Here is an 18,879-nt window from a genome sequence, read left to right as displayed (position 1 = left end):
TACCACAAACTAAAAAACATGTTTTGTTGAACTATGGGAATATTTGGATACTTGAAACTTTTAACAACCTTAAAGCTAATTTTGTGTAATCTATTTAACTAATAAAGAAAATATAGTATTGACACATAGATCAGAAAGGGTCTTTACCTCATCAGTATACATTGCTTCCAGCGGAGCAGCGTACGTTTCTTGTGTGTGTTTTTCCCACTTTGGCTGTAAAACTATGATGTACTCTAGTGGAATTAAGGCCTTTTCTCAGTGATCTTGGCAGCAGTTCCATGTGGAACTGCAAGAGGTGCAGCGGTGTTAAGCAAGCGGAGAAACTTTATGCAAATGTGGAGCTAAATTCATTTCGTTACGTTTTTTAAAATGTATATAAGACATTATTTTAACTTTTTACAGGAACACAGAACACCAGCTCATATTTTACTGACACACACGGGTCGGGCGAAGTAAGTGAGGTAGACTGATTTCGTTGAGTTAGCATGTTTAGCATGTTAGCATTAGTGTGTTTCTGAGAGTGGGTTTACATTGTGTTTCTGAGTGAGTGTTTCCAGTGAGTTTATTTCTGAAAGTTAGTGTGTTTGTGACTGTTTTCAGTGAATTTATTTTTGATTAAATGTTTAGTGAGTGAATGAGTGCTTAGAGTATGTTAGTTACAGTGTGTGTTTCTGAGTGTTTGCAGTGTGTTCAAGTGCTTACAGTGAGTTTCTCACAGTGTACAGTCTGTTTCTGAGTGTTTAAAGTGTGTGTTTACAGTGAGTTTCTGACCAAGTGTTTACAGTGTGTGTATGTGTGTTTCTGAGTGTTTACAGTGAGTTTCTGACTTAGTGATTACTGTGTGTGTGTGTGTTTCTGAGTGTTTAAAGTGTGTGTTTACAGTGAGTTTCTGACTAAGTGTTTACAGTGTGTGTGTGTGTGTTTCGGAGTGTTTACAGTGAGTTTCTGACTTAGTGATTACTGTGTGGGTGTGTGTTTCTGAGTGTTTAAAGTGAATTTTAAAGTGAGTTTCTAGTGTGAGTCACTAATCACAATATACTTTATGAAGGCAGCAAAGGCCTCAACTATAAGGTATGTATAATAAATATATAGGATGCATAAGCATTCAATGCTATGGCTAAGCGTTTATGTTTTGAAACTGCAGTGTTACAAAACAGTCTCAAAAGGTCAGTTTCAGACAATCTGAGATTTTATATCTTAAACCTAAGGAATCAACACCGGCAACTTCAGGGGTGGAGCCTTCAAGCTGCAGGTGAGTGTAAGTAGTAATAAATGTGGTGATTTATTGCACATTCAGACTCACATATTAATGAAGGTGAATATGGTGAGTTCCACTTAAGCCACTTTTTGTTTATTCTGTTTTTGTCTAATTATTCTCAGTTTTGTCTAATTATTAGTCATCTCCAATTTCACTCTTGCAGTGAATCTCCCACGATCACACAGAGTGCCAACAACCTTGAGATGGTGGAGGCATGCAATAGTCAACACCTCTGTTTATTTTAGAACTGCCACTGATGCGACACCCCTAAACGATTCCGTGTGTTGCAAGAGAACGCAAACTGCCCAGATCAGTCACATCAGGTGACAGAGGCCCATGCTAGCCAGCATAACAACGTGAGAGAGGGGCCTTCTTACCCACATAGACATAAAGACCAAATATGATCTCTGGGACCCCTGATTATGTCATGGATGGGTGAGGCATCACCTTGATTCAAATCTGCAGTCTCAGGTGATAGGGCCAACACTTTTTAGGGTATCTCTCTCTCTCTTTTTTTTTAAACTGCGATCACTTTTTAGGGATTTAATCAATGACAACAGGAGGTTTTCTGTCTTTAAAATAAATGTATCTAAAAACATATGAGACAATTGTATGTGAAGGCATTTGTATGTAATCCCTGAACAGGAACGATGGCCTTGTTATGGCTCTAGTTAAAAAGAAATCCTAGTATTGACACTGTGTTTAGAGTGAATGTGTTTCTCAGTCTGAGTGTTTAGACTCTGAGTGTCTGTGAGTGTGTGTGTGTGTGTGTGTGCTCAGTGCTGGAGAAGCCACCCACTTCTCAGAGCTGCAGATGCGGGGGCTTGTATTAGAGCTGTGAGATCGCACTACTTCTGAACTCTAGTACTTTTCATTTCAAGCACAAATACCTCTTATGCTCAGATTAGTTCATAGTCTGAAACAGTGTGTAAACAGTGTGTGCATCTGTGTTTACTGGACTTACGTGAATGCGCGTCAGCTTGGCTCGTTACTAAGTGAGTTGATCATGAGCTGTTTATATTGAGCAAATGTTTCAGTACTGTATAAAATATCAATAAATATTAACGTTTTAATTGTATATTGAAATTTATATCAGCATTTCTCATTTAAAAGGCAGCACTGTGGTACCGCAGGTCGTGTTACTGTCACACAGCTCCAGGTTTCTGGGGTTGTGGGTTCAATCCCCACCTCCGGTCACTGTATGTGAGTGGTGTGTCCTTCCCGTGTCTGCATTGGTTTATTTGGTTGCTCTGGTTTCCTGGTTGATAGGGGCACTGGCTGTGTAACTGTGTGTGTGGAACCAGGGTGGGCTCCAGACCCACTGCCACCCTGAACTGTATTGAGTGGTTACAGAACATTAAGTGTAGCTCTCATTAACAGGCTTTACACCAAAAATCTGTGCAGAAAAGGGGTGGGCTCATGCTTTACCCACACTCAGATCATTGAGCTTTTATATCTGAAGTATACCATGTAGCCAAACATGTGTGGACACACGCTGATTAAATACTTCTAAAGATAGGAAAGATTTAAAGGGCACATATCCCACTTTGGGAGGCACGGTGGCGCAGCAGGTAGTGTCGCAGTCACACAGCTCCAGGGGCCTCTGGGTGACTGTCTGTGAGGAGTGTGGTGTGTTCTCCCCGTGTCCGCGTGGGTTTCCTCCGGGTGCTCCGGTTTCCTCCCACAGTCCAAAAACACACGTTAGTAGGTGGATTGGCGACTCGAAAGTGTCCATGTGTGTGAGTGTGTGTTGCCCTGTGAAGGACTGGTGCCCCCTCCAGGGTGTAATACCGCCTTGTGCCCAATGATTCCAGGTAGGCTCTGGACCCACTGCGACCCTGAATTGGATAAGTGGTTACAGATAATGAATGAATGAATATCCCACTTTACAGCAGTAACAACCTCTATATTATCCTGGAAAAGCCCTGTGTTATATGTTAGAACATTGCTGTGCCGGTTTCATGGCATTTTGTCTTTTCAGAGAATGTAAGTCCACTGTTCCACAGCCCAGTGCTGGCAGAGTCTATGCCCCTTTACTTGATGCTTTATTAGGTGACCTTAATTTTATGTGCTGCTGCTGCTGCAGAGAATCCAACTTTACTTCATGCATTTATCTGTAGGTCATAAAAACCATGAATGCACAACTGAATGTGCTCAAAGGAGCTGAATTTGCTCGTTATAAGGGCTGCCTATAAAGTGGACATAAAGTTGAGCTTTCATTCATTCATTATCTGTAACCCTTATCCAGTTCAGGGTCGCAGTGGGTCCAGAACCTACCTGGAGTCATTGGGCGCAAGGCGGGAACACACCCTGAAGGGGGCGCCAGTCCTTCACAGGGCAAAACACATTCACACACACCTACGGGCACTTTTGAGTCGCCAATCCACCCTGCAACGTGTGTTTTTGGACTGTGGGAGGAAACACCCAGAGGAAACCCATGTGGACACAGGGAGAACACACCACACTCCTCACAGAGAGTCACCCGGAGGAAACCTAAGCAGACACAGGGAGAACACACCACACTCCTCACAGACAGTCACTTGGAGGAAACCCACGCAGACACAGGGAGAATACACCACACTCCTAACAGACAGTCACCCGGAGGAAACCCACGCAGACACAGGGAGAACACACCACACTCCTCACAGACAGTCACCCGGAGGAAACCCACGCAGACACAGGGAGAACACACCACACTCCTCACAGACAGTCACCCGGAGGAAACCCATGCAGACACAGGGAGAACACACCAAACTCCTCACAGACAGTCACCGTAGCGGGAAATGAACCCACAACCTCTAGGACCCTGGAGCTGTGTGACTTCCCCCTGAGCTATTCAGTTGTTTTTGTTGAATTGTATTTAGCCTTGACTCCTGTTGTGCTGCTGTTAGCTCATAGAGATCCTTGAGAGACCGTTGAGATTCCTGTCTATTAGCAGCATGCATTTTCCAAGTAGACAATAAAGCTCATATGTACTCTCTTTAAAACAAATAATACGTTCATGTTTCTTCGGAGTAATGCCATAAAAATATCAGTAATTGGTTCTTTAAAATCCCTGTCCAGTCATTAATTCATAAACTCCTAATAACACAGTTGTATTCATAAAAATGGCACATTTAAAAGTAATTTCCCAGAATCTCCTAATGCCTTAAAAGTACATAGAGGTAACACTAAAACTTTGCCCTCATTCAGTATTGAATCTATAAATGTGCAATCAGTGCCTGTCTCTTTCTCTGCTTACCCCCCAGACCCTCACCTGCAGCTCAGAAGCCCCAACATAGATGTTAACCAGATTTGTTCCTTAGGTATATGATGTAAGAAACTCTGTCTGCAGGAATCTGACTATAGGAACACTGCAGATTCACACACAAATGCTACATCTACACTTTCAAAAAAGGTATAGTGCAGGTACATTATCTGTCACTAAAGGTACAAACAGTGTAAATGTAACTTTAAAGGTACAACGGTGGTTTAAAGTCTGGTTCGTTCCTTAAAGGAACATTACATTCTTTCCTCCAGAAGGAGAGGTGAATATTTGTAAGATTTCATTATAGATCTGTGTAAAATAAAAGAACATAATATAAGTTCTGGAGATTAATGGAGCATATGAAATCAACTTTAAAATCTACAGTAATAATAGAATAAGGTACAGTTATGTTCCCTACAGAATATGTACCACCACAGCGACAGTTTTTCTGACAGATGGTCACTTTCCGTAGAAAATGTTCAGGAAACCAAAGGTTTGCACTTTTGTCATTGCTCAAAAAAAAAAGGTTAGAGAAGCGAGCTTGAGGCCGGACGGGCGTCGGTTCGATTACCAGCTTCAGTAAGAGAAAAGTCATTCACGGCTGAAGTGCTCTTGAGGAATGCACCCTACATCCAAAAACTGCTGCCCAGGTTTCGAGGTGGTCACTGCCACCGGTGGTCACTCTGTGTGTGTGATAAATTGCTCACTAGTGTGTGTTGGTGTGTTCACTACCACAGATGGGTCAAATGCAGAGAAGAAATTTCCCTAAGGGTATCAATAAAGAGTGTTAAAAATCTGTGCCCAAAAAATACAACATTCTTTTCCACTCAGTTTTGTCTTTCCCCTTCCTTTGAAAAGTTAGTATTTTGGGTAAAGAGCTTTTGATCTAACAGCAGTTAAAGGTCATAAGCACTTGTTTTTTATTTTGATCACAGTCCCCTACACTTTCAGAAAACCCGTCACTCTGGTGGTGACAACACACATTTTAAAATTGTGTTGTTTTCAAACCCCATTTCATCTCCATGACTTACAGCATGTTCTTTTATTTTACACAGGTCTGTAATACAATATTACAAATTGTCAAGTCTCTTTCTGGAGAAGAGAATGTATTGTTCCATTAGGGAACATAACAGCACTTTAACACCAGTGCAGTTCCTTTAAAGGTGCATTTACACGATCTGTAGCTCTAGTGACAATAATGTACCTGTATAGTACTTTTATTTGAGAGTGTAGACGTAGCAGATGTACAATCATTGAATCAATAATGATTCATTCATTATCTGTAAGCGCTTATCTAGTTCAGGGTCATGGTGGGTCCGGAGCCTACCCGGAATCACTGGGTGCAAGGCAGGAACACACCCAGGAGGAGGCGCCAGTCCCTGACAGGGTGACACATAGTCACACTCACACTTTTAAGTCGCCAGTCCACTTACAAACGTTTTTGACCATGGGAGGAAACCCACACAGACACAGGGAGAACACACCAAACGTCTCATAGACGGTCACCCGGAGGAAACCCACACAGACACAGGGAGAACACACCACACTCCTCACAGACAGTCACCTGGAGGAAACCCACGCAGACACATGGAGAACACACTACACTCCTCACAGACAGTCACCCGGAGGAAACCCACGCAGACACAGGGAGAACACACCACACTCCTCACAGACAGTCACCCGGAGGAAACCCACGCAGACACATGGAGAACACACTACACTCCTCACAGACAGTCACCCGGAGGAAACCCACGCAGACACATGGAGAACACACTACACTCCTCACAGACAGTCACCCGGAGGAAACCCACGCAGACACATGGAGAACACACTACACTCCTCACAGACAGTCACCTGGAGGAAACCCACGCAGACACATGGAGAACACACTACACTCCTCACAGACAGTCACCCGGAGGAAACCCACGCAGACACAGGGAGAACACACCACACTCCTCACAGACCGTCACCCCGAGGAAACTCACACAGACACAGGGAGAACACATCACACTCCTCACAGACAGTCACCTGGAGCGGGACTTGAACCCACTACCTCCAGATCCCTGGAGCTGTTTGCCTCTGACACTACCTGCTGCACCACGGTGCCACACAGCACATGTACAGATTATGTTTTTAAGAAAATAGTATTTAGAATATTTCTTTAAAACTCTTTCCAGTGAAAATTACATTTGCTATGGCTGAGCATTTCTGTGTGAAACTTCCATCGTTCCTAAGACAGTCTCTAAGGGGTTGATTCAGGAGTTTCTTACATCATAAACCTAAGAAACAAACACTTTTTCTGAGAGTGTAAAAGGTGTTAAAAATGCATGTAACTGAAAGAAACAGTTCAGTGTTGTTTCACTAAAAAGAGTGAGCTTCACTTCACCTGAGGAGAGTTTGTTTGTTCAGCGCAACCCTTTTGAATAAAGCATAAGCTCTTTCCATTGACCCCTGACATCGTGTATTTGCATATTACTAACCTCTTATACTCACCCCCAGTTTGTTGTCTTTGGCTGTGGCCTGCCCGCCCTGGAGTGTACATCTTACTCTTATCTCGGCTACCTTTAACCAAAATGGTGAATGCCCACATGACATTATCTCTCTGAATTATTAAAGTAATATTAATGCAACCTGAATTTGTCCCTCTAATTGTCCCTGCCCTACTTTCATGATAAGACATTTCAGGACCATGTAAAATGGGTGGGCAGAAGAAGGTCTAGCCTCTGAGATTTGCTTGAATTTCCTGAGTGTGTCTCTCAGAAGCTCATTAATGTGTTCGACCACTCACTACCCTGATACATTTCAATTAGAGTGTGTGTTCAGTGACTAAAACCACCATGCGCCTCCACGATGTGGCTAATGGCACTGTCTTGTGTCTTAGAGAAGCCCGGGTCCTCGTCCGGCTCATCATCCTGTTGATTGTGGTGCAGAGAGAAAGGGACCCAGGGGCGAGCAGAGCACACAGGCGACACTGCTGAACAGAGCTGAGCACGTTACGCATCTGATTCACCACAATACACTCAGAGAGAGAGAGAGAGAGAGAGAGAGAGAGAGCTTGTGGATGCGTTCCCTTGCTTTTTTATTTTTCACTGTTTCTGGAGTGGATTACAGCTGTTGGAGCTCTCCTTTGTGGAACAGATTGCCTGCAGCATTTGCATTCAAACATGAACCAAACCGCGACCGTCTCTCAAGTCAAATGTCAGTCCTCCAAAACCATAAAGGTAAGCCTGTTGATGTGTTTTCTTTCTCTAGATCTTCTCTGCTTTGTTGTTCTTTGTGGAATGCACGAGAAACGAAAGCAGTGGCAGCTGTCTGCAGCTTTTGGGTGGGTGAAGTTTGACTGGCGCCAAGTTGCCAGATGATGAAGAACAGAAGAGCGCAGCCCTTTCCAAACAGACATCCCCATCAAGCTTCATTCACATTAATACAATGCAGAGCTTTAACGCGTTACGTTAATGCAGGGTTTGAGGGCACGCGCCGCTTCTCCTGTACGTTAACACGTCTAAAGGGAAGCCATATGGGGGGACGTAGGTTATGCTTGAAGCGCGCGTGCATACCGAGCCACAGAAGAGCAACGTTAAGCAGGATTTATCCGTAGTACTCAATGCATCAGGGCGTGTTGAAATTCTGAGCACGTCGAATGCAGCGGTGGCGGGAGCGCGCCTGAGTCCTCGCGTGTGCGCGCGCGCACCCTCTTCGTCCCGTTGCACTGCGTTAAGCAGAGCCGCTGACGGTGCGCGCGCGCTTTTGTTTGGGGGTGAGTGGGGGGGAAAAACTCGGTGGAAACCCCCGTCCCTACCGCAAGTTTACAACTTGCTGCCCTCGTTTCCCAGCCTTCCAACCGAAGACAACGATCCTGTCAGTCTTCACCAGCGCCCACTCAATTGTGGGCTCTACTCCATTCTCCACGCAGCGCGAGTCCGAGCTCATATATGTAAAACAGGGCAATATACACAGAGGTGGTGCTATGCATGCTGTTCTCCTTCATCTTCATCTGCTTCATATTCAAGATATAATATGACCAGTGCTGTACGGCTCTCAGCACTCCGCTGCTTTCTAATAGCCCCTACCTCATGCTGGGTTGTATTCAGTGGGTTGAAAATCTCCATATGCTGCACTCCTTTTAATGTTGCTTTCTGAAGTGTGAACAGAGGCAAGATTGATGTAAGAATGTGCTGCTGATGGAAATATCACCAGAGGCACCACTGGATCATTCAGTCGAGCCTAAAAGCAGAATGATTATACTCAGACTTCCACTTTTCAACCTTTCTGTGGTCCTTAATCTAGTGATCAACCAGCGGGCTTGGACTAATAGAGTTTCTAATGGTGATTCACCATTGATCATGCATGCGATAATGAAATATTATATTCTACATCCATGTTGAATCTGTCTTTTTAATATGCTGTAATGTATAACTTAGTTAAGTGCATTGTATTTTTAGAAATATTTAGCTAAATGGCATTTTTCATCCTCATTCATTCATTCATTCATTTGAAACCACTTATCCAGTTCAGGGTCACGGTGGGTCTGGAGCCTACCTGGATTCATAGGGCACAAGGTGGGAACACACCTTCACAGGGTGACACACACACTCACTCCTACGAACACTTTTGAGTCGCCAATCCACCTACCAATGTGTGTTTTTGGGCTGTGGGAGGAAACCGGAGCATCCGGAGGAAACCCACGCAGACACAGGGAGAACACACCAACTCCTCACAGACAGTCACCCGGAGGAAACCCACGCAGACACAGGGAGAACACACCACACACCTCACAGACAGTCACCCGGAGGAAACCCACGCAGACACAGGGAGAACACACCACACTCCTCACAGACAGTCACCCGGAGGACACCCACGCAGACACAGGGAGAACACACCAACTCCTCACAGACAGTCACCCGGAGGAAACCCACGCAGACACAGGGAGAACACACCACACACCTCACAGACAGTCACCCAGAGGAAACCCACGCAGACACAGGGAGAACACACCACACACCTCACAGACAGTCACCCAGAGGAAACCCACGCAGACACAGGGAGAACACACCACACACCTCACAGACAGTCACCTGGAGGAAACCCACACAGACACAGAAAGAACACACCACACTCCTCACAGACAGTCACCCGGAGTGGGACTCGAACCCACAACCTCCAGGTCCCTGGAGCTGTGTGACTGCAACACCTACCTGCTGCGCCACCAAATCTAACACTGAAAAATTAGTGTTTGTGTTATTATTTCCGCTGTTGCCCTTTGCCATTCTGCTGTGTAGACATGAATCCCAGCAGAGTGATTGCCAGTGTAGTATTTTTTAGGGAGTTGCGTGAGATTTGGGACAGAGGCTTAGACATCCATTAGTCAATTAATGGCACAATCACGCTCACAGTGAATTTAAACCTTTCTCACAGACACTTTACTAGAGGTGATTATTCCTTGTTTGATTTACGAGCTTTTGCAACAGTACATGGCTTATGTAAATGAACCACAGGAGCAAATTGTAAACAGATCCAGAGACTCATTCAGAAACTCAGAAATATGCAGTAACAACACCAACACATTTTTCAAACAACACGCATAAGCAGCTTAATGAATAGCTCTGTGACAAGTTCAGCACTGCCCTTTCAGTTTGATTGGTGTGTTTTCTCTGTGTCTGCGTGGGTTTCCTCCAGGTGGATTGGTGACTCAAAATTGTCGTAGGTGTGAGTGAATGTGTGTGTTGCCCTGTGAAGGACCGGCGCCCCCTCCAGGGTGTATTCCCACCTTGCGTTCAATGATTCCAGGTAGGCTCTGGACCCACCGTGACCCTGAACTGGAAAAACGCTTACAGATAATGAATGAATGAATAAAAAAATGTTTGTAGAAAGAGTTACTTTTCAAAGAGCTAAATGACTTGCGTAAGTATCTCATTTTTTTGGGATGTTTAGTGTTCTACTTTATCTGAACACAGCCGATGTAGAAATGAAGTGGAAGATAATCTCATTCAACTAACCACCAACTGAGGTGGTAATCATTTAAATAAAGATCACTGGAAACTACACAGTAGTTTTTTCTGACCCCGTTGTGAGTATCCTTCATTCTGCCAGAGAGAACAGTATACAGACACTAATACAATCGAGAATATTCTTTCCCTATTCATACCAATTAATTTGATTTCCAAGTCCTTCTAAGTACAACCTTAAACACTGGAACTTTAACTAGTTTTTGTTTGCCCCGTTACACTTTGGCTATAATTTCACAGACTCTCTGCAGATTTCATTAGAAAAGTGGTTTAAATTAAAGTCTTCTATGTGTAAGCTCTTTAAGAGCTCTGTTGTCAAGAGATTTCAAGTTTGAATCCTGGCCATGCTTGAAGTCCAGGAGAGCATCATTGGCTGTGCTTAATTGGACATAGTTTTTGACAGATATTTTCAACTAATTACTGGTCCACTCTCCACGGTTCCAGCTGATCAAACCACAGAAAGTGAAATATCAAGTTACACATTGTGTATCATGCAACTCTCCTGAAATATCTTTGCTACATCCTCAAAAAGTGTTTTTAGAAAGGCAGTGGTGTGAATGAAGGTATTTTTGTTTTTAAACACATATCATTTAAAAGGTTTTCCCTTTTACATCTTTTCAAATACAAGAAATACCCTATGCTGTAGTATGATTACTATTACATCTGTTAGAGGCAGCTATCTGTGTAGTGTACTACACATCTGACGTTATTCTTTTCAAAGCCTGTTGCATCCATAATTGTTCAGCATTTTGGAATGAAGCTCTTCATACAGAATCATGATAACTCTAATAATTATTGGTATGTTTGAATTGTTCTTTGTGGCATTAAATAGTTGTGCTCTATGATAGCTGTGAAACGTGCATTCCTTGGTCATTGTACAATATACAGCAAAATATATCTTTGTCAGTAATCACACACACACACACACACACACACACATTAATGCACTATGGGCCATTCCAAGTTCCCAGGGAGCAGCTAAGTGTATTATTCAAGAGCAGTTCTGCCATGGATTGACGGAGGAGACTGTGCTGTTCCATCACTCCATCCCACCTCTAATTTTCCTGCCTGTCATAGAGGTGCAGGGTAGACTGTGGGTGATGAAAAATCTGTTGAATATAGTTCTGTCAAGATCTGTTATAAAATATTGTATATGCCTTCAAAATGAGTTCTACCCTTGTTACAAGTTAAAGCACTCATTTTTGTACTTTACTGATCCATTTTTTTTGTAAAGACTGTCACAGAAAGATGTGAGATGGTTCACTTCAGTCAGTCAGGGTGCAGTCAGTCAGGGTCTAGTCAGTCAAGGTACAGTCAGTCAGTGTCCAGTCAGTCAAGGTCCAGTCAGGCAGGGTCCAGTCAGTAAGGGTCCAGTCAGTCAAGGTACAGTCAGTCAGTGTCCAGTCAGTCAAGGTCCAGTCAGCCAGGGTCCAGTCAGTCAGGGTCCAGTCAGTCAGGGTCCAGTAAGGCAGGGTCCAGTCACTCAGGGTCCAGTCAGGCAGGGTCCAGTCAGTCAAGGTCCAGTCAGTCAGGGTCCAGTCAGGCAGGGTCCAGTCAGTCAGGGTCCAGTCAATCAGGGTCCAGTCAGTCAAGGTCCAGTCAGTCAGGGTCCAGTCAGATAGGGTCCAGTCAGACAGGGTCCAGTCAGACAGGATCTATTCAGTCAGTGTCCGCTCAGTCAGTGTCCAGTCAGTAAAGGTCCAGTCAGGCAGGGTCCAGTCAATCAGGGTCCAGTCAGTCAAGGTCCAGTCAGTCAGGGTCCAGTCAGTCAGGGTCCAGTCAGACAGGGTCCAGTCAGGCAGGATCTATTCAGTCAGTGTCTGCTCAGTCAGTGTCCAGTCAGTAAAGGTCCAGTCAGTCAGGGTCCAGTCAGTCAAGGTACAGTCAGTCAAGGTCCAGTCAGTCAGTGTCCAGTCAGTCAGGGTCCAGTCAGTCAGTGTCCAGTCAGTCAAGGTACAGTCAGTCAGTGTCCAGTCAGTCAAGGTCCAGTCAGCCAGGGTCCAGTCAGTCAGGGTCCAGTCAGTCAGGGTCCAGTAAGGCAGGGTCCAGTCAGTCAGGGTCCAGTCAGGCAGGGTCCAGTCAGTCAAGGTACAGTCAGTCAGTGTCCAGTCAGTCAAGGTCCAGTCAGTCAGGGTCCAGTCAGTCAGGGTCCAGTAAGGCATGGTCCAGTCAGGCAGTGTCCAGTCAGTCAGGGTCCAGTCAGTCAGTGTCCAGTCAATCAGGGTCCAGTAAGTCAAGGTCCAGTCAGTCAGGGTCCAGTCAGGCAGGATCTATTCAGTCAGTGTCCACTCAGTCAGTGTCCAGTCAGTCAAGGTCCAGTCAGTCAGGGTGCAGTCAGTCAGTGTCCAGTCAGTCAGGGTGAAGTCAGTCAGTGTCCAGTCAGTCAGTGTCCAGTCAGTCAGTGTCTAGTCAGTCAGGGTCCAGTCAGTCAGTGTCCAGTCACTCAGGGTGCAGTCAGTAAGGGTCCAGTCAGTCAGGGTCCAGTCAAGCAGGATTTATTCAGTCAGTGTCCAGTCAGTAAAGGTCCAGTCAGTCAGTGTCCAGTCAGTCAAGGTCCAGTCAGTCAGGGTCCAGTCAGTAAGGGTCCAGTCAGTAAGGGTCCAGTCAGTCAGTGTCCAGTCAGTCAGGGTGCAGTCAGTCAAGGTCCAGTCAGTCAGGGTCCAGTTAGTCAGTGTCTAGTCAGTCAGGATCCAGTCAGTCAGGGTGCAGTCAGTCAAGGTCCAGTCAGTCAGTGTCCAGTCAGTCAGGGTGCAGTCAGTCAGGGTGCAGTCAGTCAAGGTCCAGTCCGTCAGGGTCCAGTCAGTCAAGCTCCAGTCAGTCAGGGTCCAGTAAGGGTCCAGTCAGTCAGTGTCCAGTCAGTCAGGGTCCAGTCAGTCAAGGTCCAGTCAGTCAGTGTCTAGTCAGTCAGGGTCCAGTCAGTCAAGGTCCAGTCAGTCAGGGTTCAGTCAGTAAGGGTCCAGTCAGTCAAGCTCCATTACGTCAGGGTCCAGCAAGGGTCCAGTCAGTAAGGGTCCAGTCATGCAGGATCTATTCAGTCAGTGTCCAATCAGTAAATGTCCAGTCAGTCAGTGTCCAGTCAGTCAAGGTCCAGTCAGTCAGGGTCCAGTCAGTCAAGCTCCAGTCAGTCATGGTCCAGTAAGGGTCCAGGCAGTCAGGGTGCAGTCAGTCAAGGTCCAGTCAGTCAGGGTGCAGTCAGTCAAGGTCCAGTCAGTCAGGGTGCAGTCAGTCAAGGTCCAGTCAGTCAGTGTCTAGTCAGTCAGGATCCAGTCAGTCAGGGTGCAGTCAGTCAAGGTCCAGTCAGTCAGTGTCCAGTCAGTCAGGGTGCAGTCAGTCAGGGTGCAGTCAGTCAAGGTCCAGTCCGTCAGGGTCCAGTCAGTCAAGCTCCAGTCAGTCAGGGTCCAGTAAGGGTCCAGTCAGTCAGTGTCCAGTCAGTCAGGGTCCAGTCAGTCAAGGTCCAGTCAGTCAGTGTCTAGTCAGTCAGGGTCCAGTCAGTCAAGGTCCAGTCAGTCAGGGTTCAGTCAGTAAGGGTCCAGTCAGTCAAGCTCCATTACGTCAGGGTCCAGCAAGGGTCCAGTCAGTAAGGGTCCAGTCATGCAGGATCTATTCAGTCAGTGTCCAATCAGTAAATGTCCAGTCAGTCAGTGTCCAGTCAGTCAAGGTCCAGTCAGTCAGGGTGCAGTCAGTCAGTGTCCAGTCAGTCAGGGTGCAGTCAGTCAGGGTCCAGTCAGTCAGTGTCCAGTCAGTCAGGGTCCAGTCAGTCAGTGTCCAGTCACTCAGGATGCAGTCAGTAAGGGTCCAAACAGTCAGTGTCCAGTCAATCAGGGTCCAGTCAGGCAGGGTCCAGTCAGGCAGGATTTATTCAGTCAATAAAGGTCCAGTCAGTAAAGGTCCAGTCAGTCAGGGTCCAGTCAGTCAGTGTCCAGTCAGTCAAGGTACAGTCAGTCAGTGTCCAGTCAGTCAGGGTCCAGTCAGTCAGGGTGCAGTCAGTCAGTGTCCAGTCAGTCAGGGTCCAGTCAGTCAGTGTCCAGTCAGTCAGGGTCCAGTCAGTCAGTGTCTAGTCAGTCAGGGTCCAGTCAGTCAGTGTCCAGTCACTCAGGGTGCAGTCAGTAAGGGTCCAAACAGTCAGTGTCCAGTCAGTCAAGGTCCAGTCAGTCAGTGTCTAGTCAGTCAGGATCCAGTCAGTCAGGGTGCAGTCAGTCAAGGTCCAGTCAGTCAGTGTCCAGTCAGTCAGGGTGTAGTCAGTCAGGGTGCAGTCAGTCAAGGTCCAGTCCATCAGGGTCCAGTCAGTCAAGCTCCAGTCAGTCAGGGTCCAGTAAGGGTCCAGTCAGTCAGTGTCCAGTCAGTCAGGGTCCAGTCAGTCAAGGTCCAGTCAGTCAGTGTCTAGTCAGTCAGGGTCCAGTCAGTCAAGGTCCAGTCAGTCAGGGTTCAGTCAGTAAGGGTCCAGTCAGTCAGTGTCCAGTCAGTCAGGGTGCAGTCAGTCAGGGTGCAGTCAGTCAAGCTCCATTACGTCAGGGTCCAGCAAGGGTCCAGTCAGTAAGGGTCCAGTCAGGCAGGATCTATTCAGTCAGTGTCCAATCAGTAAATGTCCAGTCAGTCAGTGTCCAGTCAGTCAAGGTCCAGTCAGTCAGGGTGCAGTCAGTCAGTGTCCAGTCAGTCAGGGTGCAGTCAGTCAGGGTCCAGTCAGTCAGTGTCTAGTCAGTCAGGGTCCAGTCAGTCAGTGTCCAGTCACTCAGGATGCAGTCAGTAAGGGTCCAAACAGTCAGTGTCCAGTCAATCAGGGTCCAGTCAGTCAAGGTCCAGTCAGGCAGGGTCCAGTCAGGCAGGATTTATTCAGTCAATAAAGGTCCAGTCAGTAAAGGTCCAGTCAGTCAGGGTCCAGTCAGTCAGTGTCCAGTCAGTCAAGGTACAGTCAGTCAGTGTCCAGTCAGTCAGGGTCCAGTCAGTCAGGGTGCAGTCAGTCAGGGTCCAGTCAGTAAGGATCTAGTCAATCAGTGTCCAGTCAGTCAGGGTGCAGTCAGTCAAGGTCCAGTCAGTCAGGGTCCAGTTAGTCAAGCTCCAGTCAGTCAAGGTCCAGTAAGGGTCCAGGCAGTCAGGGTCCAGTCAGTCAGGGTGCAGTCAGTCAGTGTCCAGTCAGTCAGGGTCCAGTCAATCAGTGTCCAGTCAGTCAGGGTCCAGTCAGTCAGTGTCTAGTCAGTCAGGGTCCAGTCAGTCAGTGTCCAGTCACTCAGGGTGCAGTCAGTAAGGGTCCAAACAGTCAGTGTCCAGTCAGTCAAGTTCCAGTCAGTCAGTGTCTAGTCAGTCAGGGTCCAGTCAGTCAGGGTGCAGTCAGTCAAGGTCCAGTCAGTCAGGGTCCAGTCAGTAAGGGTCCAGTCAGTCAGTGTCCAATCAGTCAGGGTGCAGTCAGTCAAGGTCCAGTCAGTCAGGGTCCAGTCAGTCAAGCTCCAGTCAGTCAGGGTGCAGTAAGGGTCCAGTCAGTCAGGGTCCAGTCAGTCAAGGTCCAGTCAGTCAGTGTCTAGTCAGTCAGGGTCCAGTCAGTCAAGGTCCAGTCAGTCAGGGTTCAGTCAGTAAGGGTCCAGTCAGTCAGTGTCCAGTCAGTCAGGGTGCAGTCAGTCAGGGTGCAGTCAGTCAAGCTCCATTACGTCAGGGTCCAGTAAGGGTCCAGTCAGTCAGGGTCCAGTCAATCAGGGTCCAGTCGGTCAAGGTCCAGTCAGTCAGGGTCCAGTCAGTCAAGCTCCAGTCAGGCAGTGTCCAATCAGTCAGGGTCCAGTCAGTCAAGTTCCAGTAAGGCAGGGTCCAGTCAGTCAGTGTCCAGTCAGTCAGGGTCCAGTCAGTCAGTGTCCAGTCAATCAGGGTCCAGTCAGTCAAGGTCCAGTCAGGCAGGATCTATTCAGTCAGTGTCCAATCAGTAAATGTCCAGTCAGTCAGTGTCCAGTCAGTCAAGGTCCAGTCAGTCAGGGTGCAGTCAGTCAGTGTCCAGTCAGTCAGGGTGCAGTCAGTCAGGGTCCAGTCAGTCAGTGTACAGTCACTCAGGATGCAGTCAGTAAGGGTCCAAACAGTCAGTGTCCAGTCAATCAGGGTCCAGTCAGTCAAGGTCCAGTCAGGCAGGGTCCAGTCAGGCAGGATTTATTCAGTCAATAAAGGTCCAGTCAGTAAAGGTCCAGTCAGTCAGGGTCCAGTCAGTCAGTGTCCAGTCAGTCAAGGTACAGTCAGTCAGTGTCTAGTCAGTCAGGGTCCAGTCAGTCAGGGTGCAGTCAGTCAGGGTCCAGTCAGTAAGGATCTAGTCAATCAGTGTCCAGTCAGTCAGGGTGCAGTCAGTCAAGGTCCAGTCAGTCAGGGTCCAGTCAATCAGTGTCCAGTCAGTCAGGGTCCAGTCAGTCAGTGTCTAGTCAGTCAGGGTCCAGTCAGTCAGTGTCCAGTGACTCAGGGTGCAGTCAGTAAGGGTCCAAACAGTCAGTGTCCAGTCAGTCAAGTTCCAGTCAGTCAGTGTCTAGTCAGTCAGGGTCCAGTCAGTCAGGGTGCAGTCAGTCAAGGTCCAGTCAGTCAGGGTCTAGTCAGTAAGGGTCCAGTCAGTCAGTGTCCAATCAGTCAGGGTGCAGTCAGTCAAGGTCCAGTCAGTCAGGGTCCAGTCAGTAAGGGTCCAGTCAGTCAGTGTCCAATCAGTCAGGGTGCAGTCAGTCAAGGTCCAGTCAGTCAGGGTCCAGTCAGTCAGGGTCCAGTCAATCAGGGTCCAGTCAGTCAAGGTCCAGTCAGTCAGGGTCCAGTCAGTCAAGCTCCAGTCAGGCAGTGTCCAATCAGTCAGGGTCCAGTCAGTCAAGGTCCAGTAAGGCAGGGTCCAGTCAGTCAAGGTCCAGTCAGTCAGGGTCCAGTCAGTCAGTGTCCAGTCAATCAGGGTCCAGTCAGTCAAGGTCCAGTCAGTCAGGGTCCAGTCAGTAAGGGTCCAGTCAGGCAGGATCTATTCAGTCAGTGTCCAATCAGTAAATGTCCAGTCAGTCAGTGTCCAGTCAGTCAAGGTCCAGTCAGTCAGGGTGCAGTCAGTCAGTGTCCAGTCAGTCAGGGTGCAGTCAGTCAGGGTCCAGTCAGTCAGTGTCTAGTCAGTCAGGGTCCAGTCAGTCAGTGTCCAGTCACTCAGGATGCAGTCAGTAAGGGTCCAAACAGTCAGTGTCCAGTCAATCAGGGTCCAGTCAGTCAAGGTCCAGTCAGGCAGGGTCCAGTCAGGCAGGATTTATTCAGTCAATAAAGGTCCAGTCAGTAAAGGTCCAGTCAGTCAGGGTCCAGTCAGTCAGTGTCCAGTCAGTCAAGGTACAGTCAGTCAGTGTCTAGTCAGTCAGGGTCCAGTCAGTCAGGGTGCAGTCAGTCAGGGTCCAGTCAGTAAGGATCTAGTCAATCAGTGTCCAGTCAGTCAGGGTGCAGTCAGTCAAGGTCCAGTCAGTCAGGGTCCAGTCAATCAGTGTCCAGTCAGTCAGGGTCCAGTCAGTCAGTGTCTAGTCAGTCAGGGTCCAGTCAGTCAGTGTCCAGTGACTCAGGGTGCAGTCAGTAAGGGTCCAAACAGTCAGTGTCCAGTCAGTCAAGTTCCAGTCAGTCAGTGTCTAGTCAGTCAGGGTCCAGTCAGTCAGGGTGCAGTCAGTCAAGGTCCAGTCAGTCAGGGTCCAGTCAGTAAGGGTCCAGTCAGTCAGTGTCCAATCAGTCAGGGTGCAGTCAGTCAAGGTCCAGTCAGTCAGGGTCCAGTCAGTAAGGGTCCAGTCAGTCAGTGTCCAATCAGTCAGGGTGCAGTCAGTCAAGGTCCAGTCAGTCAGGGTCCAGTCAGTCAGGGTCCAGTCAATCAGGGTCCAGTCAGTCAAGGTCCAGTCAGTCAGGGTCCAGTCAGTCAAGCTCCAGTCAGGCAGTGTCCAATCAGTCAGGGTCCAGTCAGTCAAGGTCCAGTAAGGCAGGGTCCAGTCAGTCAAGGTCCAGTCAGTCAGGGTCCAGTCAGTCAGTGTCCAGTCAATCAGGGTCCAGTCAGTCAAGGTCCAGTCAGTCAGGGTCCAGTCAGTAAGGGTCCAGTCAGGCAGGATCTATTCAGTCAGTGTCCAATCAGTAAATGTCCAGTCAGTCAGTGTCCAGTCAGTCAAGGTCCAGTCAGTCAGGGTGCAGTCAGTCAGTGTCCAGTCAGTCAGGGTGCAGTCAGTCAGGGTCCAGTCAGTCAGTGTCTAGTCAGTCAGGGTCCAGTCAGTCAGTGTCCAGTCACTCAGGATGCAGTCAGTAAGGGTCCAAACAGTCAGTGTCCAGTCAATCAGGGTCCAGTCAGTCAAGGTCCAGTCAGGCAGGGTCCAGTCAGGCAGAATTTTTTCAGTCAATAAAGGTCCAGTCAGTAAAGGTCCAGTCAGTCAGGT

At 47.6% G+C, this 18,879-nt stretch overlaps 1 protein-coding gene across 1 annotated transcript in view; it reads left to right on the top strand.

Moving 5' to 3' along the window:
- The first annotated feature begins 7,584 nt into the window (after nucleotides 1-7,584).
- The window catches only part of LOC136710593 (inactive dipeptidyl peptidase 10-like), a 111,592-nt gene continuing 100,297 nt past the window's right edge, over nucleotides 7,585-18,879 (top strand). Inside the window, exon 1 of the mRNA XM_066686248.1 lies at nucleotides 7,585-7,726. Within this exon, the coding sequence (XP_066542345.1) occupies nucleotides 7,670-7,726 (57 nt within the window). The 5' untranslated portion in view covers nucleotides 7,585-7,669. The remainder of the gene's footprint in view (nucleotides 7,727-18,879) is intronic.

Source organism: Hoplias malabaricus, chromosome 12 (assembly GCF_029633855.1).
Source record: "Hoplias malabaricus isolate fHopMal1 chromosome 12, fHopMal1.hap1, whole genome shotgun sequence".
NCBI lineage: Eukaryota > Metazoa > Chordata > Actinopteri > Characiformes > Erythrinidae > Hoplias > Hoplias malabaricus.
This window is presented reverse-complemented; position numbering and strand designations above follow the sequence as displayed.